Source organism: Didymosphaeria variabile, assembly GCF_027946475.1.
Source record: "Didymosphaeria variabile strain IMI 356815 chromosome Unknown scaffold_3, whole genome shotgun sequence".
Taxonomy (NCBI): Eukaryota; Fungi; Ascomycota; class Dothideomycetes; order Pleosporales; family Didymosphaeriaceae; genus Didymosphaeria; species Didymosphaeria variabile.
Window position 1 is genome coordinate 1,841,532 of NW_026611622.1, and position 25,225 is coordinate 1,866,756.

General features: G+C 52.1%; 5 protein-coding genes across 5 annotated transcripts; 3 read left to right on the forward strand and 2 right to left on the reverse strand.

The window, feature by feature from the left end:
* Positions 1-142: 142 nt before the first annotated feature.
* Positions 143-2,090, forward strand: SED2_2 (Tripeptidyl-peptidase sed2; the record flags this gene model as incomplete). The annotated part of the gene is made up of 3 exons (XM_056212764.1): positions 143-338; positions 460-854; positions 903-2,090. 3 exons carry the CDS (start codon positions 143-145, stop codon positions 2,088-2,090), a joined length of 1,779 nt encoding a protein of 592 aa, XP_056073072.1.
* Positions 2,091-2,604: 514 nt separating this feature from the next.
* On the forward strand, positions 2,605-6,342 carry N0V89_003972 (uncharacterized protein; the record flags this gene model as incomplete). Its single annotated transcript, XM_056212765.1, has 7 exons — positions 2,605-2,690; positions 2,760-3,755; positions 3,860-4,214; positions 4,453-4,516; positions 5,223-5,262; positions 5,326-5,488; positions 5,542-6,342. The coding sequence occupies 7 exons, from the start codon at positions 2,605-2,607 to the stop codon at positions 6,340-6,342; spliced, it is 2,505 nt and encodes an 834-aa protein (XP_056073073.1).
* Positions 6,343-13,394: 7,052 nt separating this feature from the next.
* Positions 13,395-13,862, reverse strand: N0V89_003973 (uncharacterized protein; the record flags this gene model as incomplete). Its single annotated transcript, XM_056212766.1, has 1 exon — positions 13,395-13,862. One exon carries the CDS (start codon positions 13,860-13,862, stop codon positions 13,395-13,397), a length of 468 nt encoding a protein of 155 aa, XP_056073074.1.
* A 2,133-nt stretch (positions 13,863-15,995) lies between these two features.
* On the forward strand, positions 15,996-20,016 carry N0V89_003974 (uncharacterized protein; the record flags this gene model as incomplete). The annotated part of the gene is made up of 4 exons (XM_056212767.1): positions 15,996-16,802; positions 16,937-18,160; positions 18,215-18,533; positions 18,617-20,016. 4 exons carry the CDS (start codon positions 15,996-15,998, stop codon positions 20,014-20,016), a joined length of 3,750 nt encoding a protein of 1,249 aa, XP_056073075.1.
* Positions 20,017-20,315: 299 nt separating this feature from the next.
* Positions 20,316-23,936, reverse strand: N0V89_003975 (uncharacterized protein; the record flags this gene model as incomplete). Its single annotated transcript, XM_056212768.1, has 1 exon — positions 20,316-23,936. One exon carries the CDS (start codon positions 23,934-23,936, stop codon positions 20,316-20,318), a length of 3,621 nt encoding a protein of 1,206 aa, XP_056073076.1.
* Between the last annotated feature and the right edge of the window lie 1,289 nt (positions 23,937-25,225).

The window sequence follows — 25,225 nt, forward strand, 5'->3', positions numbered from 1 at the left end:
GCTAGGCTGGACAGGGCAGCTGCGCGGCACAGCATGGATGGGAACATGTATATAATGACGCGCCCGAGGTGAGTGAGAAGGCAGCCTGCGAGCGAGCTTCTTCGAAGTGGGTGAAAGGCCAATTTGCGTGGTCGCATCCATCATGGTTTCGTCGTCGTTTCTGCTCTTCCTCGCCTCGACTGCCTCGGCGGCTGTACTCGAGAGCCTGAATGCTGTACCTACCGGTTGGGAGTACAGTGGTGCGGCGTCCAAGGATGAGCCGATTCGTCTGCAGATTGCGCTGAGGCAGGGCGATGTTGATGCGTTTGAGCAGGCGGTCATCGACATGAGCACTCCAGGTACGTTGGTCTATAGCGCTGTGTTGAATGCCAGGGCACTCTGTAGTGCTTGAACAGAGCCAGTACAATCGAGTCCCTGACATTGTACAATGTCACAGTAGGCGATGCTAACACGTCGCAGAACATCCCTCGTATGGCAAGCATTTCCAAGACCATGAGGAGATGAAGCGCATGCTGCTTCCCTCGGAGGCGACCATGTCAGCAGTCCAAAAATGGTTGCAGGATGGCGGTGTGGGCAGCGTCAACGTAGACTCCGACTGGGTCAACATCCGCACCACGGTCGGCGTTGCGAACGAGCTGCTCTCTACCAAGTTTGCCTGGTATACCAGCGAGCCCTTTGGCAGACGCCTCCGAACTCTGGAATATTCTGTGCCCGACCATGTTGCTGACCATGTCAACACTATCCAGCCGACAGTTCGTTTCGGTCAGGGTATTCCAGAGCACGCGACTCACCATGCCATGGACGAGTCCAACATCATGGGCATCGCCGAAGCCACTGCCAACGCTACTGACTGCGTATGTACAACTGTTCGAGGCCAACATAACTCGCACTAACCTCATCAGAATCAATACATCACCCCACAATGCCTGCAAAGTCTGTACAAGATCAACTACAAGCCTGACGTCAAGAGTGGTAGTAAGGTCGCTTTCAACAGCTACCTAGAGGAGTCTGCGCGCTACTCTGATCTCGAGCTGTTCATTGACAACATCGCTCCCTACGCCAAGGGCGAGAACTACACCGTCATTACCTTCGAGGGAGGTGTGAACGACCAGACGTCATCAGCCGACAGCGGTGAAGCCAACCTCGACGGCCAATACATTGTCGGCATCGCCGCTCCTCTACCCGTTACCGAGTACATCACCGCAGGCAGGGGCCCTCTCATTCCTGATCTCACGCAGCCTGACCCAGCCAACAACGGAAACGAGCCATACCTCGCTTTCCTCCAGGATGTACTGAAGCTCCCAAAGAGTCAACTTCCCCAGGTCATCTCAACATCCTACGGCGAGGGCGAGCAGAGCGTTCCCGAGGCTTATGCTAAATCTGTCTGCAACCTCTACGCCCAGCTCGGCTCCCGAGGCGTCTCTGTGCTCTTCAGCTCCGGTGACAGCGGCGTCGGCAGCGCATGCCAAACCAACGACGGCAAGAACACTACCAGATTTGAGCCTCAGTTCCCTGCTACGTGCCCCTTTGTTACTTCTGTTGGCGGAACCCAATACGTCGACGAAGAAGCGACCTACTTCTCCTCCGGCGGCTTCTCCAACTACTGGTCTCGTCCCCTCTGGCAAACCGTCGCTGTCGAAAGCTACCTTGCCAAGCTCGGAAACAAATTCAAGCCCTACTTCAACCGCAACGGCCGCGGCTTTCCCGATGTCGCTGCGCAGAGTGTGGGTTACGCTGTGTACGACAAGGGACGGTTGGGCCACTTCGAGGGCACTTCGGCCTCTACACCCGCCTTTGCTGCTATCGTGGCGCTGCTGAACGATGCGCGTCTCAAGGCTAAGCTTCCGCCTCTGGGTTTCCTGAACCCTTGGATTTATACTGTTGGTCCGGCAGTGCTGAATGATATACAGAAGGGAGGTAGCACGGGGTGCGATGGGCTGGCAAGATTCCATGGCCAGCCGAACGGGAGCCCGGTTATCCCGTATGCCAGCTGGAACGCGACCAAGGGTTGGGATCCTGTCACTGGCTGGGGAACGCCTAACTTTCCTAAGATGCTCAAGGCTGCTGTGCCTTTTAGATACAGAGCTTGAGTAAAAATTAGTGTATTGTGAAATAGCTCATTGGACCTACGAATAATGCCTTTATGACAGATCAAAAGGGTATTCATATTGACGGAGAACTGTGACGTGCTCGGAAATGACTGAGACAGTGTGCACACATGGTAGCGGTGGAGCCAAGGCTTGCTCTCTTATACGATATCTTGCGTCGATGCTCAGCCGCCGATTCACCTGCTCGAAGTCTACGGTTTGGGTCGGGGCATGTGGATTTTAGCGGCGGCCGATGGAGACGGTGCTTGCGGACCAGATGCAGCCAATCAGCGTCATCAGAGAAGGATGACAAGTGGGACCATGCAGCCCTACGAGTAGCGGCGGCCGACGCTCAGTGGCAGTCGCGACCAACCTTCGCCCCGTCCGTCTGAGCGAGCGAGCAACGCGGCTACAGTCTGATTTCGCTCCCACCTGTCGGCCGCTGCTCCTCACTTCACTCACGAAGCTTCCAAACAGACACCGACACCTTCACCCGGACCCGACTTTGCAGCTGTCCATGGCCGCGCCTCAGGTGTGCCTTACCTGCAAGGGTAGGAAGAAGAAATGCGACAAGCGACTACCGCGATGCGGTTACTGTGAGCAGTATGTAGAACTTTGATGAGATGCCGCCACGGAGAAGGATCACGGTCTACATTGGCTGACTGGATCCAGGAATAACAAAGCGTGCTTCTACGATTACGGTGGAACACCAGACTCGTCATCACCGACGCTGGCCACTGAAAGCACCGTGGCATACACACTGCCCCAGACCAAGCCGACAGTCTCTATTGGATCAATCCACGACTCCAAGTTTCTTGACGCGACAATACCACAAGAAGTGCTACAAATCATTGAGGCGACTCAGCAGTCAATCGAGGACATCACCGCACGATATTTCAATGGTCTTTATCTATGGGTTCCCTTCCTGTGCCCGGATCGCTTCAGCAAAGATCTCTTCCAGTTCCGTGCCGCGCCCACGGCCGAGTTCTCCCTGCTTCTTCTTTGCATGTGTTTAGTCACCTACGATCCGGCGCAAGCTATTCAACCCGAGGTTGAACAAGCTGCACTCTACTTCCACGCCAAGACGCTCTTTAACCAGATTCAAATACTGCGCTATCCTGCGGTCCACCCAATTCAAGCTGGCTTGCTGATATCCGTCTATGAATATGCTCATGGACGGCCCGACATCGCCCTTGCGACCGTCGATCATTGTGCACGTATGGCATATCGAATCGGTATGAACAAGAAGCCTACGCGTCTAGGTTGGAACGAAGGCTGGAACACGTGGTGGGCCATTGTCATCTTTGAAAGAATCTTCTACTGTGAATCCACCTTTACAGAGATTCCTATGGTCACTACCGCTCCAGACGACACGGACCTACTCCCTCATGAAGTCGGCGACTTCGATCTGGAACTAGGCCTGAACCCAGGCTGTCGAGTTGCTCCAGTCAGTCAAGTAGGAATAGGTTGCCTAGGCCGCACAGCACAGGCAGCATACTTGCTTGATCGGGTAATCCAGACAATACGAGCTATTGCCATCACTACGGCCGACCAGATAGCCAACCTAATATACCTGGACGGTGAACTTCAACGGCTACTGTCGGTGGCAATGAACAAATGCCACGGCGAGCGTGGAGGACATTGTGGCGCTGTGGGCGCGTCGATCAGGTTAGTGAATAACTCTTTGACATGCTTTTCAATGCTTCCCCTCTAAGTCTTTCACGTGCGGAACGGGTCGAACGGCTACCATAAGTGCTGACCGATTTGAACAGAGCTCTGTCCATGCTCCACCAACACATTCTTCATCTCGAAGCGACTGCGACGAATTCGAAGTGGCGAGACCATTCGCAAGCCGCACTTGACACAGTAGCCCAAATGGTCGTGGACATCTCTCGAAGTCATTACGGAATTTCCTACGCGCAGGTTGACATCATCTCTCCGGTCTGCAACTACATACTTCGGCATACCTTGGAGCATATTTACGAGAAACGTTACGCGGACAGCAAAGCTTGGTTCGAGGACTCTGATGCCCTAAGAGAATCTCTGGCAAAATTAGATCGTCGTTGGTCGTTCGATAAGGGTACCTTCTCAAGCACCGAAAGGAAGACTTCCGTGACATCAATCGACGTACGTTAAGTTAGGATCCTGCACCACCTGGAGGGTTGAGGTCTCCACGAAGGCAGTCTACGAACTCATGCATTGCTACTGTTCGGTACTCGAGTATTACGAAGATCAAGGGACCCTACAACACAAGCCGACTACCCTGCGAACCAAAAAAACCCTAGTATACGATGGACAACCTCATGGATAAGACAAAGGGCGTAAAGCGTACCTCGGTGTGGGCCTAAAGCTAAGCTGGGCCTAGCGCCGCACCAAGTCCGATGCGCACCACGAAGTCCGCCCACGCATTGTCCAGCTATCGGATAAATGTGCCTATCAACCCCGAGACCACTTCTGGAAGAGCGCGCTATTCCACAGGCCTTTGTGGAGGGGCATGTCAAATTCTCCGATCACTAAGGGACAAGCGCGTTACCGCGTTCGGTTGTTTCAGGTCCTCCCCTAATCAAGTACGGACTCGACAACAAATTCGAAACAACAGCACCTGCCATACATTCGCTGCGTATAGCTAACCCATAATGGACGTTGACAACATGCTTCTCAGCAGGATTGCTATTTGGGCGACACATTGATTTATCATTTAACAGACAGCGTAGATCTACCATGTAGTATCACCCACATCCACAATCCCTTTATCGGTCATTCATTTTCTTCAAGAGCTGGATTCTCTCTTCTCAATTCGGAACAAAAGTTTGTCCGTCATCGGTACCGTGAGCCGTCGCCGCACCGCAAACGGCACACCCATTTCGCATAATAACTGATCCCCTTTGTTACTGTTCTGGCTGCATTCCACGATGGTGTTACTCTCATCCCTTCTCGGTGTGTGCCTGGCAGTCGTTACCACGGCCACAGCAGCTCCTGCAGGAACATGCAACGCAACAAAACCTACACCGAAGCCAGAGCCTGGCTACGATACTCCCACTCCAGGTCATGAAAGGACTGGAATACCCATGCCTGACGACTTCCACCGCTTCCAAAGGATATACCAGAAAAACGTTCGCGCTTCACTGCCCTCAGGTAACTGCACGGTTAAGAACATGGGAAAGCGGAGATCTTGGTACGTCTAAACATTGCAGAGTGATGCGGATGGTATTATAGTTACTAAGGACTTCCTATGCAGGGACGAACTTGACGAGACAACTCGGCTCGACTACATTCGTGCTGTAAATTGCTTGGCTGCAAAGCCGGCCCTGACCGACAAGAACCTCGCGCCTGGTGCCGTGAATCGGCTCGACGATTTCACCTACATCCATATCAATCAGACTAATATCATCCATGGCTCGGTAAGTAGTCCATCTCATTTGTTACAACCTTCTCTGCGCTAATACCTGTGTAGGGATACCTCCTCCCTTGGCACCGCATGTTCCTTTGGCAGTTCGAACAAGCAATGCGCAATGAGTGTGGCTACAAGGGCTACCTCCCCTACTGGGACAATGCCCGCTTCAGCGAAGACCCCCTTAATTCAGCCGTGTGGTCTGGGTCCGAATATGGCTTCGGCGGCAACGGTATCGATCTCCACCTTAAACCCCAAACTTTTGTGTTTCCTGGCCTTACGAAACCATTTAAACTTCCTATGCCCGGTGGGACTGGCGGTGGTTGCGTTACAGATGGCCCCTTTACCAACTTCACCATCAGCCTTGGTCCAGTCGTAAAGCCCTTCATCGATAAAAACAACACTTACGGCTATGAGCCCAACCCGCGCTGCCTATCTCGCAACTTCGACCCAACCTCTAGCAAGGGTGTGCTCACATGGGCCAACGCTACGACGATAGTGTCCAGTCACAATATTGCACAACTGAGAGGCACCGTCGAAGGACTGTGGCACAAAAATTCCCACACATACATCGGTGGCGAGGGCGCGGATCCCTTCAGCACAACTAACGATCCGGCCTTCTATCTCTTACACACGCAGATCGACCGGCTATGGGGAATCTGGCAGGGCCAGGACTTGAAGAACCGCGAGTATGCGATTGATGGTAACAGGACGTTCTTGGGTATTCCACTTGACTACGCACCGGATGTGCCACCAAGTCTGGCTACGATTGACGATGCGATGGATATGGGACTAGGCTTTAAGCCTAAGACGAAGGAGGGTATGCCGATGACCAAGGGAGGCTTCTGCTACATTTACGAGTAGAAGGAATGTTTCAAGCGCACTGCAATTGTAAGTCAAGAGCGATATTGCATTGACGAGTATCTTCAGTGTTGCGTACAAGGGTACGGGGTCTAGACCTTCAATTCGTTCCAGTCCGTCGTTTTTATACACTAGTGACTTTGTCGAGATAATTTTCGTAGACTTCATTCTCACAACCCTAAATTCCTAGCTCCTTCTCATAGTCCCTCCATTCTCTTCCAATCGGCTGCACCAGCGTGAAACTGCTCTTCGCACCCAACGCCTGCACCCCGCTAATTAAATACAAAGGCGTCAAGTCTTGATCAAAGAAAACCTTCGGCCTTTCTCTCCGATTAAATGTCTCCACCGTTCCATCCGTAAATATCACCGTCGAATTAAACGCCTCTTGAACCTTAAACGTCCACCCGCTCTCCAGCTTCCGCGAAAACATGTGTGCCCCAGTGCGTGGATACTTTGTCCCATTCTTCTCTACGATATCAATCATCCAGTGTGTAAGCGCGTGCCAGTGTCCGCGTTTGTCCCGCCAGATGAACGGGTCTTCGGTCCAGGTTGGACTGTAGTCTGATGTATTCCAGGACACAGCGGAGTTGGTGCGCGTCCACGTACCGTTCCAATCCGGTGCAGTGAAGATCTTGAAGTCTTCAACTGCGAGAGCGATTCGAGAGGTCTTGTTGGTGGAAGAGTAAAGAGGCCAAGGGGCGGGATTGGTGCCATTTATTGCGATATGGAAAGGGGTCCAAGGGCCGCGGATGGAGGAGGCAGAGGATACGGAGACGTTATTTGGCATTTGCGACCTGGCTATATCAGTGCTGTCGTGGATGGCCTCTACGACGATGGAAAGTGTTTACCCAGGTATCGATTTGCAGCTCTTAGGATCCTCGACGTCTACTCCGATCGACCAAAGAAGATACTTCTCATCAGCCGGACTCCACGACACATCCGCGTTGTGGCGAAAACTACGTGTCACATGCTGCTTCCATACGTATGGTCCTTGCGGCCCGCTCTTCGATTCGGCTCTGACGATCAAACTGGTAGGCCGCCAGCCGCCGAGGCCACAGCCATGGCTGAATTGATCCACTAGAAGATGGAAAACCTTCGGATCTTCGCGGTCTTGCACGATGCGACCGCCCCATGATGAGTTGCCGTAGCTGCCGTAGTAGCTTGGGTCTGTGTAGTTGGTGTGATTGTAGCCTGTCCAGCGGGTAGCAGGCGCGAGGTCGAGATGGCCGCAGTCGGAACCAACCCAGCCTGTGTCGCAGTGGCACGTGGACTGCGTCTCGCAAATACCATTGAGACTGCAGTCGTCGTCCGTTGTGCATGCATATGCGGTGGTGAGGAGTGGCAGGAAAATTGGTAGGAGGAAACGAGACAACACCATCGTGTTCTAAGATAATAGTAGGCCTTGTCTACACCAGCTACACTTTTCGGTCCCCCCGCAGCTGTTTATACATTGATGCGGTGTAGATCTTCATAAGTGCGATACATTATTGCGCCGAGCTACTGAACAGGGGCGATAGATCATTGGCCCGACTTGTTTGCCGTAAGCTTTTCCACCAACCAGCATCTCGCCCCCTCATCGTCTTCCAAAAAAGGAAATTCTGGAGTAATTTTAGCCGCATCCACCATCAGCGAAGATGGTATTTAGCTAAACCCATAAGGTGAGAGATTGTGCATTCAACAATACACCAAGTGCACGCGCGATAGCGTCACGTTGCATCAGTTGTTGTCAAGTCCAATTGACATGATCTCACAGCTTCACACCATGACCTCAGCCTGTCAAGTCTGTGTGTAAGTTAGCCCCATCAGATTGAGCGCCTCTGCAATATGGACTCCTTCTCCAATCAAAGCCTAGTAACGTAGGCGTCATCATGTGGATAGATGTTTCTTGTGATTGAGAGGTACTCGTGGCTAAAATTTGCATGTCTTGCTATCTGTGCGCGACGAAGTCAAGATGGTGCAAGGCGCCGCAGGAGATCCTTTCTCCATTGCATCACTTCAGTCGATGGCGTTTCTGTGTATCAAACAAGACTCTTTCGAAGATTAAGACTGCAATTTCGGTCAAATCGTGGTCATCCCTATTGACTTGGTGAGACAGTGTGTCAGGGCTCTAGAGGCTCGGCAGCCGGAGAGATTGGCGAACATATTGCGGCCACATCGTGGGAACCTTCTCTTCGTCGTCGCCATAGCCTAGTAGTCAGGCCCTCTATTGAGCGTGGTGTCGTACGATATTGATACAAGCTTGTCTATCTTCCTATGTCAGCGATGCGAATACGAAAGGAGAAGAGACCCGGTGGAGACCAGCAGCTTGTATTTGCGGCTGCGACAATGTGCACACCGACTTCTTCGTGCTTTTCCGTTCGTCAAATGTGTGACTTCCCCGCAGCGTGACTGCCTCCTTTGCTAACCGCAGGCCAGCAGTGAGGTCACCGCACAAACCCTGGATTCCCTGGGTATATGACAATTCACTTGTTTTAACATATAGATCCCTTAGCTCATCCTGCACTCATCAATTCAAAAGCATCAATGGCACAATGGTCCCGAGCAAGACCTTAAACTGCCTCACCCACACAATCAGTAGGTCCCCTCCTCCCCTCCTGCCCAGCACCTGCCCCCATCCATTTTGGGTTTCGAGAGGAGTTCGATTCTGGCGGTTAGCAGTGGGCGGTCTGTGGGTGGTGCTCTTTTTTTGGGTATTTGTCTTGACGGTACGCGAGGGCTTGTGTGGCCATGACAACACCTTTGCACGGCCAATGCATGGCATGCGGTAATATTGAAAGCTACTTGCCCTGCAGTGAACGTAGATTCCTTTTCTTAAAACCATATCTGGTACAACTTAGTGACTCCGGAGGCCGCGTGGTGTTTGGGTAGCTCGCGCGCAAATCGTTGTGTTGTGAAGCGAGGGACGAGTTGACTGTCCTTGTACGATTGCACACACTCCACTCAATTGCAACCACCCGATATGTAGCCGCACCTGCCCTCAACGCACATCCGAAGAGGCGCTTTCTGGTTGACCGAAGCCGCGTGCGCGCCGCCCTTCCTGCCATCGGCGCTCTCTCTATCAGCCGTGGACGGAGGCTATTTGTCTCTCGGCACCCCTGCACGCTTCCCAATGACACTCATCAAGCAGCTAGAACGTGGAAGGCGATCCAAATTCTTTGGACATCGAGAAAGCTCCCATCCACCCCCAGGATCTGCAGCGTCTTGGTTTTGCGAGGTCCGCTGCGTGGCACCTTCGCGTCGCCGCTTTCATCACCAGCTCCGCTACGCCGACGACACACCATTTCACCACCAAAACGCCCGGTACCAGAGGCCTCACGCCGCGTTAAAGGCACCGCTCTGGACAGAAAGCGCCGACATTCGCCATCGACGACCGTTCCAAGGAGGTACGGCACGTGACAGCTCGACAAGAGAAGCTGCGGGATAGCCTCCAGCGGCATAAACACCTTCATCGAGCGCTTGCAGCCCTCGCTGGAGGAATGCTCAGCGCTAATAAATAACACAGCACTCAGCTTGAGTTGTTCTCACTCCCACATCCCTAAATTGAGCATGCGGAACGTATGCTAATACATGGAACACCGTTGCATCGGACTCCACCTCGAGCCGACCCGCTTGCGCACCACCTGTAGCATCGACCGAGACCGACTTCGAGAGAACATACGAGCGAGCGTCTTCCATGGAGAACTGGTAGATGCCAGGGCTGGATCTGCTGTGACACAGCGACAGCAGTAGCCAAGAGTAGGCAGGCACATGATGTGCAGTCGAATTTTCAGCGACTGTACCAGCAAATCAATGCCGCAGCATGACTAGACTGGAACAATAACACATGACATCAACGGCGTACGTGTTGGCATATGCGCCTTGGGAAGTGGCATGACGCGTTGGCGCATATCATCGACAGGCTTTTCGAGTAACTCCATCTAGTTCATGGCAGCACTGACAGCAACACCCACGCCTTGCGCCAACTATTGCCACCCATGCTGTCGCTTGCTCGCGGATCAGCAATAATAGAACGAGCCCCCAGCACGACAAGCGTGCTTGCACGATCCTCGGTGGTCCTACGCCGACCCGCATAATGCGTTTGACGATCAGACCAGTCCGGGAACGCTAACTGTTGTACACCTGGCTATCTCTTCAAATTGGGACCTGTGAAAATTCGGGTGGCATCAAAGGTCTGACGACTGACGTTGGCTCAAAGAATATATCGATGAAAGCTGGGGCGGCGCTTGCGGCGATCGAGCAATCGAACGGTCCCCAATTATTGTGACTGGCTCGGTACACCCCCTATTGATTGATACCTGGTTCGTGCAATTCGTGTGGCGTATAAGAGCGCAGCAGCGGCCCCATCGCACGCGGAGACACACAAGCACGGAAGCTGAATAGCGAGAAGAACCTCAACATGATCGGGAACTGTCCTCGCAAGATAACGTCGGTATATCCACAAACCGCAGCCCCTGTACATCCTCCGGTGAGCTGTTTACGACACCGAGGTTGAGTGGATTTGGTATCTAGCCGGACAATGTAAATGGTGCTGATGACGGTTCTGTCCACGGGATACGTATCAAAAAGCCCGCACATGTCGTCTGCAATTGGATCGGACCAAACCTGCTGAAGAAACATTTTTCTTTCTATAGATGCCCTCTTGTACCAAGATCAAGCAATACTGCCTCTGGTCCCGGGCGATTCGCTGCTTCCGATAAATGCGAACCTTCTCGCTTCTGGGAGCTTCCGATGTACAGCGCAAGTTTTGTGCATATTCAGACATCTCGCACCGCGACTTCGATACGTGGTTTCGTCTTGACAGAACGGCGAGATGCCATGTCGAGCGCGCCTTATTCTTCGGGAAATGGTCAGAGCCAAGCGCTTCCTTCAACATCTACTGCAATATGATAGATTGCGAGAAGCCTGGAGGTGTATTACACCCAATGTAGTTGCTGGATGAACGATTTGTTTCCAGAGAAGCATCTAAAGCTTGACCTTCTCTACCGGCATCGGATTCTGCACTGATACATCGGGACCGCAGGAAACCGCTCTGAGCTTATTCAAGCGTCCGCCTGCGCATGCTGTCTCCGCGTACCCCAACAAAGATCCAAACACAGGTGATTCCTCTTCGGAGATCTTGCACATAGGATGGCCTCCGCATTATTGAGTAAGCACCGCACTTTGCTTTGTCCCTTTGAGCGGCGGGTGCCATCCTGAAATGTTGCCGAGGCAGGCAGCCTACATCATGTAACTCTTAGGAGATGCGGGGAGTAGCATCGTATGGCAGCGCAGCCCCCCGAATGGCGTTCATGACACCGTAAAAAGGACCGCATCAATCACATGCGAGTGAGCGTGTTGGGGTGGCGGTGGATTCCCAGCATCGAGCCAGCTTCGTGACGAGCATCCCAGGCCCATGCCCTCGCGCATACCTGGTTTCGTCGAACCGTGTTCAGCAGTGTTGAACTTGTGCACCGCATCACACAAAGCGCCATAGGGGTTAGACGCGTGGGCGCGTGTAACGCACACCTTGCCCGCTGCTTTCGGATGACTTCCACCTGCATGCCTCAAGACGCTTGTATGATGACGCGGATGTCTGCGACTTGGTTGCATATCCGTCGTATGCGGTCCTGCTACGACGTCGTCTCTATTCGAGCCCTAGAACGCCAGTATGGCCGCTTTTGAGAGAGGCGCATCTAGCGAGCGGAAAGGTGGACGAATTGGCTCCTACGCAAGCGATCACCACGTCATTCGTAAAGCGAAGCCTCAATATGAAGCACTGTCATCGGTACAGCAGATACTATCATGAAGGCGACAGGAATTCCGCAGAGGTTGTCGTCGCTGGAACGCTGTTGTGAGCGTCAGGAATGTGTGGGCGTGGGGTGGCCCTCGGGGACGAGTCTTCCTCCGTGATTGCAATCAGAAACATGTTGCTCGTGCGACGATTTGCTATAGGATGCTCTAATACTGCCGTAAGCTTGGCGCAGGGTTCCTAGCGGTCGCTGCCGCTGCGGCGTTGTTGAGATCGCCTTCGGAGGTATCGAAGAAAGTGGAGCCGCCCATGGGCCTTCGCCGCCCTCGACTGCCTGGGCGAGCTTCAACACCAGTACTTCGCATGCTGATGGCGGCGGCGGGGTTCTGGACGAGTGCTACAGGTACTGTGACACCATTCTCACTCATGTAGCTGGCATCGTAGTTGGAAGCTAGAGACGTGTGAATGAGGGCCGCCGCCGCTACGAAAGCAAGCCTGCGGAGAGAATGAAGACTCGGACTTTGGCTGTTGGAGAGCTCTTGCAGAGTCGCGTGTAACGGGCTTCAGGATTCGTAAGCTAACTGTGTCGCTGGGGTCGGTCGTGATAGCCGGCTACGTTGTGTCGGAGCGTTAGCAGACGCTCGCAGGTAAAGAAACGTGAAGCCAGTGTGCCCGCCCGTCAGTCGTGATGAGGGACCGCAAAACCACCACATCACAAACTAGGAGCTGTGTGTTGTTGCAATCAAGAGCAAGCATTCGTCCCGGCTATAGCAAAATGTGCTACTCGGATCGAGGCGGCACCACTACATGGAGATCTCGAGGCCGCAAAGCTCGGCATATAAAGCAGCTTACGCCGTGGACTAGCATAGCCTTAGGCACGGGAAAGCAGGTCATCCTGTGCTTTGGAGTCGTATTGATGAAGAGCACATGATGCGATGAGGGGCTTGCATCGTGTGGGTCCTTCCTGTACGCTTACCAAATAGCGTCCGAACTGAAATTGGACGTCCCTTCTCGAGACTCGACATTCTACCTACACTTCACACAGACGTCACAGCAAAATTGGCTCTGTCACACACGCTGTATCCCCAAGAGCTGGTCTGCCAAATGCCAGGAATACCAGATTGATTTGTCTATCCTGCTATGTCCAGTCTACGTATGCCCGATTTGGACGCTGTGGCCACGATCCAGCTTGTATATCCTCACTGTCCCGCATGTATCTCGCATCAGAAAAAGAGAAGGGACCCTTGTAACAATCGATGGCTAGAATGCGCCTTGTCTGGCTGTCGCTGTTAGTGTACACGGCCGCAGATGCATCGCAACAACTCACCTAGTCGCCCTTGAGAGTGCTTGGGCTGTCCGGCATGGACTCGGCGCCCTCGTTGGAAGAGGACTTGCCTCCTTGCGACGGATCTTGTTGCTTCTCCTCCTGCTTTGGAGGTGGCGGCTGGGTACCTTTCGGCGGAGAGGGCTTGTTCACTGGGTCGTGGCCAGCGTTGATGGGCGCGGGACCTGGGACTGACAGGTTTGTGACGTCGTAGCCGCCACGGCCGAAGGGGACGCGAGAAGAGCGAGAAGATTGCGCCATGGTGCTCGAAGAGAAAAGGTCGTAGGTGGTGATAAGGGTGATGTTGTGGGTGGTGTTGTGGTTGTTAGGGATAGGGGGAAAGCTCAGGACAAACTCGTCCCTCACCGCGCCTGCCTCCGTCACCTCGCTTAACTCCCACTCAATTACCTTAAATCGATAAATCTCTGCTTCATTAAGGGATATAGAGGGCTCAGCAACAGCGGTAAGCATCGAACAGCGCTAACTTGTGTACAGAACAGGCTTCATGGCACAACGGTCACGGAACGAGACGAGACGATACGATACGGATACCGGGGCTGAGAAACATTCGATGCGATACGATGCGATGCGATACGAGCCGGCTGCGAGTTTCTCTTTTTTGCAGGCGTTCGAATCCGTGAGGGAGACAGTTTCTTTTGCGGTTGTTTTTGAGCAAACACTTAACCAAAGAGCAACCGGGATGACAACAGAATCAGGCTCGTTGTATTCCAAATATCGGTCACTCCTCATTACGACCGACAGGCTCTAACATCCCCTATGATTGAAACGTAGGCCAAAACACACCTGTGCAGGTCCTGAGCGCAGAAGGGAAGCTGAATGATTGTAACCTGGATTTGTCGGACGCAACTCATAAGGCCGAGCTTTATACTATCCCACGCAATCGACCACATACATTTCCTACCTAACGGCTGGAAATATATCGATTTAGAAATGCGTTTATATGTATTTGCGCCATCGGAACTCTCGTCAACAATGTAAAAAGGATGCATTTCGCCACAAAATGGTCTCAGACTAGAATCCTGCTGAGACAGAAAATACCAGTGGCAGGAAATGATTGACTTATGTTCAAGGAGCTGGGAACTACGTGGAATCAACATATGGGCACTATATCAGGGTGGGAGGCTCTGATATCAGCCTTCACAAACCCACACATGACTTAAGAGTCTCGTGTTGGAATTTTTATCTTCCGGTGCTATGCTTGCGGGTCATCTTGTACGCAAAACAGAATGGGTACGAGATTACGGTGAATTAGGTATGGTGAAGAGCAAGGTGTAACGCAAGAACTTGTTTTCCACTATGGAATTTAGCATTCAATGAACATCGTCGGCTCGCTGCTTCCATAGGGCACATTTAAGGAGCAAATATTTGATGCTCAGTCGCAAATCTCACACTCCGAATCTCACCACTACCAGTAATTTTTATTGCCTAAAATGTCTTCGTTGTGGTATCTTATCGAGCAGTTGGACGATCTATCAAGTAAACGTTGAACATGTGTCTCCATCCACACGCCCTCTACCTCGACTGCCACAATGTCGAGGCTACCGGTCCCATTGAAATATACTATGACGGGAGCACTGATGCGCACCTGTCACTCCTCAACTGTCCGTATTATCAAGCTGGGCTACGATATCACGCTGAGGGCTTGTGTCCAATTTGTGAATATGGGGCGGATAAAGCGCACGGGAAAGTGGTGAGGGATTGTGGAGAACTTGTGGAGGATTGGAAAGGGTGTAACAAAGAGAAAGAAGGATCTGCAAGTGAAAGGGAGAATTGTTGGCTTTTGAGGAGATGACTTCATGTGTTGGTGGTTGTTTCTTTATCGGAGTTTCTATCCTTATATACGTATTTACAGGGTGGTCATACTTTAGGATCGCCCACCATAGTCACTGGCCAACGAGATTCCAGCATCGCGGGTTGTGGATGCGATGGTGCTCGAACGTGTTGGATAGGAGGACCTAAGGGGTTCAAGTTGATGGGACGAGGGGACGATCGAGCAAATATATCTTCTATACACAGTGACTAGAATTGATCTTCTTGATGCGCAGCTGCTGTATGGTAAATAGTATCATGGGTGTTACCCGTCCTTGCCTACTGTAGCACATCGTTTCTTTGGAAGGTTACCTGCATCACCAACCAAACTTTCATCTTAAGAATATTCAATGTCGCCGTATAGCCATCTTCCTTTTATGACACAGTGACAATCGTGGCCCCAGGGCTCCAGGGCTATCCAGAACGCACGGGACACTCTGACAGGGCGTTGGTTTTTTTGGTTAGCGCGAAGACCGTGCGCAGTCTTGGCGCGGGTGCCTGGGTTTCTCTAATCAACCGCTTACTTGCTTTGGACCATTACAATTTCACATGTATCGCAAACTCAAATACATGGCAATCGAGTGAGCGACATGTCTCTCGGATCGTGAACCTACACGGTGGCGGTGCTGATTCCGAAGTGGAACCCCCGGTTACTCAATTTGCCTCCCGTGCAGCAAAACATCAAAACCATCGCATGCTTGCAGCTCGCAGACGCAAATACTATCAGATGACACGATGGATTCCTCAGGGACGACGACGCCGGTGTCCACCCCTATGACGTCCATATCTTCGAACGCACCTGAACTCGAAGCCAAGTTGTCAGATTTCCAGAAGTTTATCGCGTTGGGTTGCCTCCATTTCGACTATAAGCTTCAGCTAGAAGTGAAGGAATCCGAAGCCCCTTGGGCGGAGCTAATCCACCGTGACTTACCCGAAGAAGTGAAAGCACATGTTGGCGACGAGGCATCACGATTACTGGAAGCACGTTGGATCCGTATGTTCCTCCACCTAAACAGTGAAGTGACAGACAGTTCTCTGGTTCGAGTTTATCTTCTACCGGAAGATTGGGGCCGAAAGTATATCGATCGTAATAGTAGAAGTCTCAAAATGTCCCTTCGCAGCCTTTTACTTCGAATCGACGTATCGCCAGAAGCATGGGCAGGCCATCATCCGATATCACTTGGAGGTCGCTTTGATCCTTGGGCAAGCGCTGAAAATCTGTCTCTCTTCTATCTGTTCAACAAGCTTCCTTCTCCAGCCCCAGCACCGGAAAAGATTAAGAACCGCTTCAGCAGGAGAGCAGTCGAGGATCTTCTAGAATCAATGGCTTTTGACCCTACAGTTGACCCGGATGAGCCACCCCTCCCAGGGTTGAAGTCGAAATTATATCCGTACCAGGCGCGATCAGCGAGTCTTATGATACAGCGGGAAGCAGCACCCCAGCTCCAGCTTGATCCACGGTTTGATGTCAGACAATCACCGAATGGGGAAGCTTTCTACTTTGGAGCAAAAGACGGATCTTTTGTCAAAGAGCCGAAATACTACGAGGCCAATCGGGGTGGCATATTGGCAGAGACTATGGTGAGTCTGTCCACATCGCAGTGATTGCGACATTCGCTGCACACATGTACATTTGAGGATGCTTCGCTAGTTGCTTGCCTTGAACTCTTAGCCTGCAAAAATATCTATCTGAAAGCGATAGCTGACTCGAGCAGGGCTTGGGTAAAACTATCATTTGTTTATCAGTGATACTGGCGACGAAAGGACATCTTCCCCAGATACCTGCAGCTTACCAGACCCCTCCGCGAACACGCAGTCAAGTTGGCTCGCTGAAAGATATGGCTGCGGGCATTCTCGGCCGCCACGCTGTTCCCGCAAAAGTCGAAGTGGAACGATTCGAAGCATACGATGACAGCGATCTAAGCACTATGAAACTGGCACTAGAACGTAATACACCATACTATGAAATACTGCCAGATGTACCACGAATGAATAGGAACACGATCATACCACCACCACGTCAGTTAGCCCTGTGCCCCGGCACGATCGTGGTAGTCCCGCGAAATCTTCTTCATCAGTGGCAGTCCGAAATACGCAAGCATCTTACCACAGACGCCTTAAAGATTTTGATCGTTGATACTCTGCCGAAACGTGCGAAGAAGAACGCGCTCAAAGTCGAAGAAGAGTACGCCATGGACTTTGTTAGCGACTTGCCGCCACCTACAAAGCTTATGGAATATCATATTGTATTGTTCACACGTAATCGCTTTGAGCAGGAAATTCAGGACGGCGCGGATGAGAAAGGCCGCAGGTTTGGAGCTGGAGCTCCCCGTAGCTGTAGCTGTCCGTACATTGGCGCGTCAAACATTCCTGACTGCTCATGCAAAGGCCAAGTCTACGAGAGTCCTATGAAGAAGGTTCATTGGCTACGTATCATCATCGATGAAGGTCATAATTTCTCTTCGTCGGTCTCAAATGCTGTCCTGGTCGCCAAACAGCTACAAGTCGAGCGCCGATGGATAGTAAGCGGAACGCCTGCAAAGGATCTAGTCGGCGTCGAAGTCGATCTTGCAACCCGCGATGAAGGCTCAACAGACGCGAAGCTATCGCGCGAGCTGGCCATTGAACAGAGGAAAGCTTTCAGCCTCGACGATGAGAACACAAAGGCCGCAAAAGCTCTAGGTACATTAGCTTCACATTTCTTGATGGTCCGCCCATGGGCCGACTCCAGCGCTGATGGTCGTCTCGAATGGGATGACTACATCTATCGTCATGAGCACCTTCACAAGAAGACGTACTCTGGTTTCTCCGCGTGCTTCCGACGTACTCTAGAAGGCTTGGTGGTAAAGACGCGACCGGAGGACGTCGAGAGAGATATTATGCTACCGTCAAAGCGGCATCGCGTGGTGTACCTCAAGCCATGCTGGTTCGACAAAATGGTATATTACAACCCCTCTTACAAATAGAATTCTTAAGGCTAATCCGCACCGTAGGTGCAGAACCTGTTCGTCCAAGTACTGCGAGCGAACGCCATCACCAGTGAGCGATCTGACGTCGATTATCTTTTCCACAAAAACAGCATCAAAGCCCGACACAGCTTGATCCGCAACCTGCGACAGTCCAACTTTACTTGGACTGGTTTCAGTGTGGACGATGTTGCGACTACCTTGGAGACCAGCGCAAAGTATCTCGCGAAAGAGGATAAGAATTGCTCCGTAGGAGATGCTCAATCACTTCTCGAGAGCTGCCAAGCTATCTCAACGCTTGTTGCGTCAGATAGCTGGAGAGCTTTGAGCCAAGCACACGAAGTTGGTAAGTGGCCACAACAGAGCCAGCCGTTTCATCCGACCGCAATGATTCCCATTCGAGACTCTCTACTGATCGAGTATATATAGGTCTCGCAGTGGAGCATTGGCCTCGAGATTCTGAAGCAATCTTCGCTTTGTCACCGCCCGAAAAGCCATCTATGATTGGGATCACTCAGCTTTTACAAGGGCAGTCCCATGTCGACAGTCAGATCTTACTAGAAAATCCATCGGAGGGGCTGAGCACAGTCGGACAGGTGGCGAAAGTGAGATTAGCTGAGATGCAAGAAGCTGACGCGGAGACGAAGACAAATAAAGAGGAAAAGATCACCAGCAACGGTGTGATGCACAAGGTTGGAGTGCCTTCTTCTGCAGTAGGCGCCTCACCACTTACGAGCCGCCGAGCTTCTACAATCGCGACGAAATCCTCACCCAAGAAGTCTAATGTGAAGCAAGAGCCTGTAACGCCTGTCAAGACAGAACAGCCTTCGATTGGTCCAAACGAAGCTGTAATAGATGCAACCCCAGACCGTCCAAAATCCCCAATCCTCCCTCGCAAACGCAAGCTCACCCTCTCCGACGAAACCGCAGAACTCCCATCCGATTCACCTTTACGCAACACACAAATAATCGGCACCACCTCCGCCAAACTCTCCTACCTCATCACCCAAGTCGTCCAGCATGCCGCCACCTCCAAGATACTCGTCTTCTACGACGGTGACAACACCGCATTTTACCTCGCCCAGGCCCTCGAAATGCTCTACATAAACCACCGCATCTACGCGCGCACACTTGACAACGCTACGCGCTCGGCGTACGTTGCGCTGTTCAATTCGGACCCGGATATTAGGGTCTTGCTTATCGATGTAGCCTGCGGTGCGCTCGGGTTAAATTTGAACGCCGCGAATATTGTGTTGATTGTGAATCCTATCAATCGTCCTGGCATCGAAGCGCAAGCGATCAAACGCGCGCACAGGATCGGCCAGACAAAAGAAGTTCTTGTCGAGACACTCGTCCTCGAGGGAACCATGGAGGAGCAGATTTTCAAGCAGGCGAAGCAGATGAGTCGGCAGCAGCATGTGGAAGCGAAGGAGTTGGAAGATGATGCGGGTATTGTCAACATCATACAGAATGCAAGGATCCTGCCGATCAAGAAGGGGGAGAGCGAGGGGCTGGCGAAATTCGCGAAGCTAGAGGTGCCACAGAGGGTGTTCGGCCGGCCGGGGAGGGAGAAGTACCATCATTATCTGGGGAAGAAGGAGGAGAGTGGAAAGGTTACCAAGAAATCGAAGAAAACTCGTAGCGAGAAGATGAAGAAGGAGGATGCCGGCAACAGAATGGCTACGCCGGTGAGACCCCTGCCTGAAGCCTTCACGCCGCCACCACCACCGCAGCCGCAGCCGGCAGGTTTCGAAGCTGGAGCGCCTGCTGCGACGCAGGGTCAGCCCCTGACCTTGAGCATCTTCGGTGGGGACCGGCAGGCTGACTGACGCACTGGCGCTTTCTAGAGGTTCCTACCGTGCTTTGAATCTGTGCCGGATTCACTTGTTTAGGTGCTATCGACGGGCTGGAAGATACACTCGATATACCCCATTGGCTTCAGGTTCAGCTTGCTTAACAGGGCTCGCACGTGTACATTAGCAGGCTCCACAGGCATTTAAACTTATCTCATCCTCTTCAAACCAGCCACCAATGCCCATTCGTAATTCTACCATAATATAATACAACATATTCAGTCTATACTATACACAAGAACCTCAAACCCACACCCAGCCCGAACTCTACAAGTCTACGGTCTCACCCTCACCACATCCTCATTTGTCCCCTTATCCACGCCAATGCCGAAAATATGCTTCGTCTTCTTGCCCTTCTTATCGCCGTACTTCTCGTCGAACTTCTTAATCGCGTTCAAACTGCTCATGTTCTCGGAAATACTCGCCGAAATTTCCTGCAGCGCGGCGTCGAAGTGGCGCTTGGATAGGATGCGTTTATCGGGGAACTTGTAGTCCAATCCGCGGATAAGATGGGAAGATTTAGATCCTACGTCGGGAGAGGAAGAGGAAGGCTCTGAGGATGAGGTAGAAGTGTCAGAGGCGGCTTTGGCTGCTGCGATGGCAGCTTGTTCATTTTCTTCCTTCACGCAGGCGAGCGCTGCTGAAACGGCGAGGTTCTTGAGATCAGAGCCGGAGTAGAAGGGCGTTCGCTTGGCGACATCATTTAGGTCGACGGACTCATCAAGCTCCTCGCCCCGAAGGTGGATCTTTAGTATCGCAGCTCTGTCCTTCTCGGTGGGTAAATCTACAAGTAGTCTCCTAGGTAGTCGCCTGATAACTGCATCGTCGAGGTCAAACGGCCTGTTTGTTGCAACCATGACGAATACGCTGAGATCGTTCAAGCCATCCCACTCCTTTAAGAACTGATTGAGGATATCGCGGTGCGAGGTTCTTTCACGGCCAACATCTCGCGACGAGAAGATAGCGTCCGCTTCATCGAGGAAGACAATACAGGGTGAGAGCTTGCGCGCGAGCGAGAAAATAGCAGTGACGTTCTTCTCGCCTTCACCAACGTACTTGTCCATGATTTGGCTGCCTGACACCTCGAGCACGGTGGATCCACTCTCCTTCGCGACGGCCTTGGCCAGTAGCGTCTTTCCTGTGCCGGGAGGACCATACAACAACGCTCCAGAGATTTTCTCTGTGGCAAGGACACCGTAGTTGAAAGCATCTGGTCTGAGCAAAGACAGACTTGTAAGAGTGCGAATAGAATCGACGGTATCAGTCGGAACGTGAATTTGATCGAAAGTAGTCTTAATCTGCGCAGGATTTGCGATGCCGGGCATCAAGCGTTTCTCGTGCTTGGTGGCGGTTTGGGAGACTTTCTCGAGTTTGGCCTCAAGATCGCGGTCGCGGTTGTCAGTAGTTGACTGAGTCCTCGCCCTCAAAGTCTCCATTACTTTTCTACGGAATTCAGAGTGCGTGGGAGAGTCGTCGCCGGGGCGAGGAAGAAGAGCTTGGCGTTTAACGTAATCAAACTTCACTTGGTCGCTCGCTTGCAGCATGCCTATTGCAAGAGCGACGTGCGCACTGGTTAAGTGTTCGCTCGTAGGATCGATAGCGTGTAGACCTAAGGCAGTCAACGCTATGCGATGCACCTCATCATACGTTAGAATCTTGCTAAGAGAAGCACCCGAGATACTAGCTAGTGCGGGTCCAGCGCGACTGCCATCTCCAGTTTCCCTCGCCGACAGGTGCTGTGCTGCAACTGGGTCTAATCGACGCAACATGTCGAATATATGGCGAACGTTGATCCTCCGATATTTCGACGCGTCTAATCTTGGCAGTACAATTGACTTTAGGGATCCAATTAGGTCGTGCATACTATCCAACCGCTCTACAGGCACCACGATGGTCCTGTAAAAAGATGCTTCGCCCTCAGACTGAAGGCTTTGGACACCATTTTTGGAGAATTCGGGGGTAAGGTCTGCCGATGAAGTGCTGCCAATCATCATGATGCGCTCGCCTGCCAGCCTCCGCTTACGGATTATCTCTTCAAGCTTTTGTATGATTCTGCCTCCGTAGTGAGTGGCATTGAGTTCTTTGTAGTCGGGAATGTATACAATTTTGGCGCTGCCTGGGGTTTTAGAACTTGTTGCCGCAGTGACGGGACCAACTTTAACAGTAAGGTTGAACTGTGTTATCGCTTTGCTCGGTAAGGCAGCATCGATGTTGATTTCATCACGAGTGGATGTAGATGGAGACGCAGATGTCATCAGAGAGCTAAAGAACCCTCCTCTTGGCGCGCGCGAACTTCGCTTGTCGGTACTAGGGGCTGAGGCCGCAGAATCTGAGGTTGGAAGAGGTGAGTTCTGGCTTCGTTTCGTCTCTGAAGCATCGATCAGATGCTCGAGAACATTACCAATCTTCAGGTCCTCCAGCTGGGACTCTACCGGTGTCTGCGAACGAGGCTGCATGTCCGCTGATGTATTAGACTCCTGGTTGGGCGTTTGTAAAGCCTTGAGGGCGCTCGAAAGAGCGTTCGGAAGGATTATGGAAATGGGCATCTTGAGGCCAGCAGCTGCAGATGGCTTGGGAAACATGGACGAGAATGATGCCGGCGATGGTGTCGAATCTTCTTGCTCGTCGCCAAAATCCTCCTTGCCTGCTTCATCAAGAAAAGCGTCGCTTTCAAGATCCGAGCTGAGCCGGTATGTTTCGTAGGCCAAAGAGCGAATCGAGTGGGGTGATGGGTCTGGTAGGTCACCCAGATAGTCACCCGCTATCTCAGCAAGGTCTTGTGCGTTTAAGGATACTATATCAGCGCCTTGTTCACGTGCAATGTTCGCCAGACAATTACTCAGTTCCTTCTCTTTCCCATTAGACGGGCAATGTAGTATTAAGTTTGTCTTCGCCGCCGGAAAGTTGTCGCTTGACGCGGGCTGCGAGGCAGAAAGAGAGGCGGCAATTGCAGCGTGAATCTCTGCTTTCACGAAAGGGGGTATGTAACCTGCATTTCGTGGGCGAAAGGGATCAAACACCTCGGAGTGGTGCGTAGCCTCCAGACGAAAGTTTACCGACTCGATTTTCCGCATGGCTTCGTCGCTCAACTTTCCACTTTGACGGGAAAGGGCGAAATGATGGTTTGCGGTGATGATCTCGGTGTTGTCGATTTCTAGCTTCCGTTTTATTCTGACCGGGTCTTCCAAAAGGTGCTCTTTCTGCAGCCAATACCGCTGTTCCTCACCGGATACGACACCATCGCCTCCGATTTCTAGATCTTGGAGCACCTCTTCGCTCTCCGGCAGTCCCAAGCTCGCTGCCCATTGCCGCGCAAAGCGCCTCTTCTCGTCACTGCCTAGTCCGCCACCCCATGCCTGGAATAGGAAGTCAGATAGCAGCTGCACGGCCGCGCCTGGTGCGTTTATCGGAATGGCGCACGTTCCGGTCTCATCGGTACCCCGCCGTTGTAGTTCGAAAACGAACTGGCGCAGAGGTTTGTTGTCGGGAGCGTCGTCGCTGAGGCGGACGCATTCGTTCACGAACCAGCTCGGGACGACCACAGGGGGAAGGTCCTGCGCGCGGTTTCTTCGTTGTGATCGTCGTAGCGCCGAAGAATACCGGCGTGTCATCTCCCTTGATCGCTGCAGCTTCTGCGCCAGCATGTCCGCATCCTCGACGGCCTCCCCATTGTCTGCCCTCGCAGCAGCGCCCTCCGCTTTCTTGCGCTCCCCATTCTTGCTGTCGGAAGGCTTGTTGTCGGGATCGGCAGGCGGATTGTTGTCTTGTGCCAGGCCTCTCGAGGCGTGGAATGCGCGCGCGCGTGCAGGCGGTAGCGGGTAGCGGCGATGCGAGATAAAGCGTGCTGGACGTCTCCGGTGTGACGCTCGCAGGCCGGATCGGAGTGCGCCGTACATACGGAAAGGAGGCCGAATGAACTCCTGGGCGACTGGGGGAATGTCGCAGGCTAAGGAAGGGAAGCAATGGCCGATGTCGCGTTGGCCTGAGCCGCGACTTTTCCTTCAATGTTTGCCGTCCGCCATCCTTGCAATGCCAAGCCCTCAGATGCACCTGCCAAAAGTCGGCGGTTAGAAACGCTAATCTACATTTGCATCTCATCACGTGGACCTTGCAATCTCTGAGGTTAACAGGTGTCTTAGGGTATGAGATACGCCGAGGTTGGTGTGTCGAAGTGGGAGCTGGCTTTGCAAATGTTGTCTTCAGTAAATATTGCCTTACGTACCAAATGCAGTGAGTTTAGATGCCCGTGCCTAGGTAATGTTCAACGCCATCTTCAAGCTTCTCAATCCACCATGCACACGACAAGACTCTGTAGTCTTTGTCGCAATCAGAAGGCGTCTCTTTTACTATGCTCGTTCGAGCTCAATAGTAATCTATGAGCAAGAACTACCTAAGCAAGCCTAAGTCTTTGCCTCCAAGCAACTTGAATTTGTAAAGAATAACGGGGAAACATCTTCATATTAACATACCTATGGCACTTCACAGTAGGTGTTAGGTATTTGGTCTGTGAGATACAACACTTTTCGGGCCTTCCAGCGCTTGGATCGCCATTCGCAGAGTGTATAGAGCGCAGTTTGGCCTTTAAAGTAATAATAGTCTGAGTTGACCAAGCATCAATGGTTCATTGAAATATCTATAACCGACTTGGAATACACCTCGCCAACTCGAAGTAAGATACCGAGGCCAAGAGGTTCTTTCGGAGACTTCTAGAAGTGACTTCTTTGCATGTAGAGATTTTAGCAAGGTGACGTACATACTATTAAGGTAACAGAGAACAATACCACTGTGGAGGGAATGGAATAACTTATACAGTCAAACTCTGGAACTTCAACGGAGAAGCCTTCATATCGATACCCTGCTATAACACCAACATCGCAATGGTCGTGTAGCAACCATTGCCAAGCCTCTGTACGCGGTTCACTCGTCCACGCAAGCTTAAGCAACCCCTATACTCAGCTTCTGTGTTTACCTCCGTGTGTTCTGCTAGTGTCTCAGCACTTCGCATTTAGTAACACGTTGGACAGACGCCGGGCACAGTTTCTACATCAGTACAGCACTGAAGTCCAGGTGTTTTTGTTTTAGACGAGCGAGCTGCAGTCAGACAAACACTTCTCCTTCATTGTCTTTTCGTCCTATGTACTCTCTTTAGCATCTCACGATATACAACAATGCATACTTGGTATCC